The sequence below is a fragment of the Phytophthora parasitica genome (genome assembly GCF_000247585.1).
Source record: "Phytophthora parasitica INRA-310 unplaced genomic scaffold supercont2.78, whole genome shotgun sequence".
NCBI lineage: Eukaryota > Oomycota > Peronosporomycetes > Peronosporales > Peronosporaceae > Phytophthora > Phytophthora nicotianae.
The window spans coordinates 99622-100987 of NW_008649064.1; the positions used below are offsets into that span (position 1 = coordinate 99622).

A 1366-nucleotide genomic window follows, 5' to 3' on the forward strand; every position below is an offset into this window, starting at 1 on the left:
TTGATCCAGGTTGCGCACCTACGCTGTCGGTTCCTTCTGAGATCTTGGTTTGGGCTTCATCTTTTGGCAGCATGCTCTCAGCACACCCATGGGGAGTGTTGATGATAGGCGGTGACATGACCTCCTCTTTCGGACCTTCACTGTCGGTCCCTTATATACATCATTATATCCTCCACACTATCCGTCTCACGTTGCATCCGACTCCTTCCCTTCTCCATATCTCTCGCCTGCTCCGCCGCACTAAAGCGAACCAAGAATGATCAGAATTTCAGGGCTCTGTTTTCGCCGAAAAATAAAAAAAAACATTTTAGAGTTAGCGGTATTCAATTCTGCTGCAACAACTTTTTTTTTAATGAATATTTGGTGTTTTCCATTAAAAAAGAGTTTTTGAAATGACGACGTTTTGAAAAAGTATTTTAGCATTCCAAAATTTAAAAGAAACACTTTTTTTGAATGTGCATTAAAAAAAAGAAAAAATAGTTTGTTTCTTAAAAAAAAATACTTTGAACAAGTTTCATTTTTTTTGGCGTAGTTAGAGCACCCCCACTGGTATTGTGTATTGCAAAAGTGATTATCAAGAGTTAATCGGGAATTGCGCCCCCAGGCGCATCATAGAAAGGACAATTTTACAATTCGTTTGCTACTTCCTAACGATTGTATTGCACATTTTCTATTTGCAGTGTAGTTTTTTTTCTTTACGAACAGCATTTTCGAAACATTTGGAAACTATGAACATGTCGAGCGCTCGCGCACTGAATCGTTCTATCTCATTGGTTAATATTCGACGACAAGGACGTTCACACAAGAAGAAACCCGGTGGTTCGTGGCCGGGCAGAAGCCCCAACGTCGAACGAGATCACGTAGCTGCCTACAACCAGTTGAGCAAAATGTATATTGGAGAGAGATCCATGTACACTGACGAGCAGTATAGATGACGTTTTCGTATAAGCAAGACCTTGTTTTTATCTATTATAGATGCTATTGGAAGCTACGACCCTTATTTTATGTGGAAACAGGACTCTACTGGGAAAAAAGGTGTACATCCTGTTATAAACTCACAGCAGCTTTGAAAATGCTAGCTTATGGTTGTTCGGCCGATTCGTTGGATGAGACGTTTTGGATGGGTGGATCTACAGTATTAGAAGCCTTGGATAAATTTACTGAAGCTGTAATAAAACTATAAGGACCTCGCCATCTACGTCTTACAACAAAAGAAGACATGGAATCAATTTTGGAGATTAATGCGGCGCGTGGGTTCCCTGGCATGTTGAGACCCATAGACTGTATGAAGTGGCAATGGAAAAACTGGCCTAGCTCCTGGTGTGGGGCTTGTCAAGGCGCATCTAAAAAGGCAACTGTCATTTTG

General features: G+C 41.0%; 1 protein-coding gene across 1 annotated transcript; it reads left to right on the forward strand.

Moving 5' to 3' along the window:
* Positions 1 to 734: 734 nt before the first annotated feature.
* On the forward strand, positions 735 to 1053 carry PPTG_18109 (hypothetical protein; the record flags this gene model as incomplete). Its single annotated transcript, XM_008916020.1, has 2 exons — positions 735 to 925; positions 1017 to 1053. 2 exons carry the CDS (start codon positions 735 to 737, stop codon positions 1051 to 1053), a joined length of 228 nt encoding a protein of 75 aa, XP_008914268.1.
* Positions 1054 to 1366: the final 313 nt, after the last annotated feature.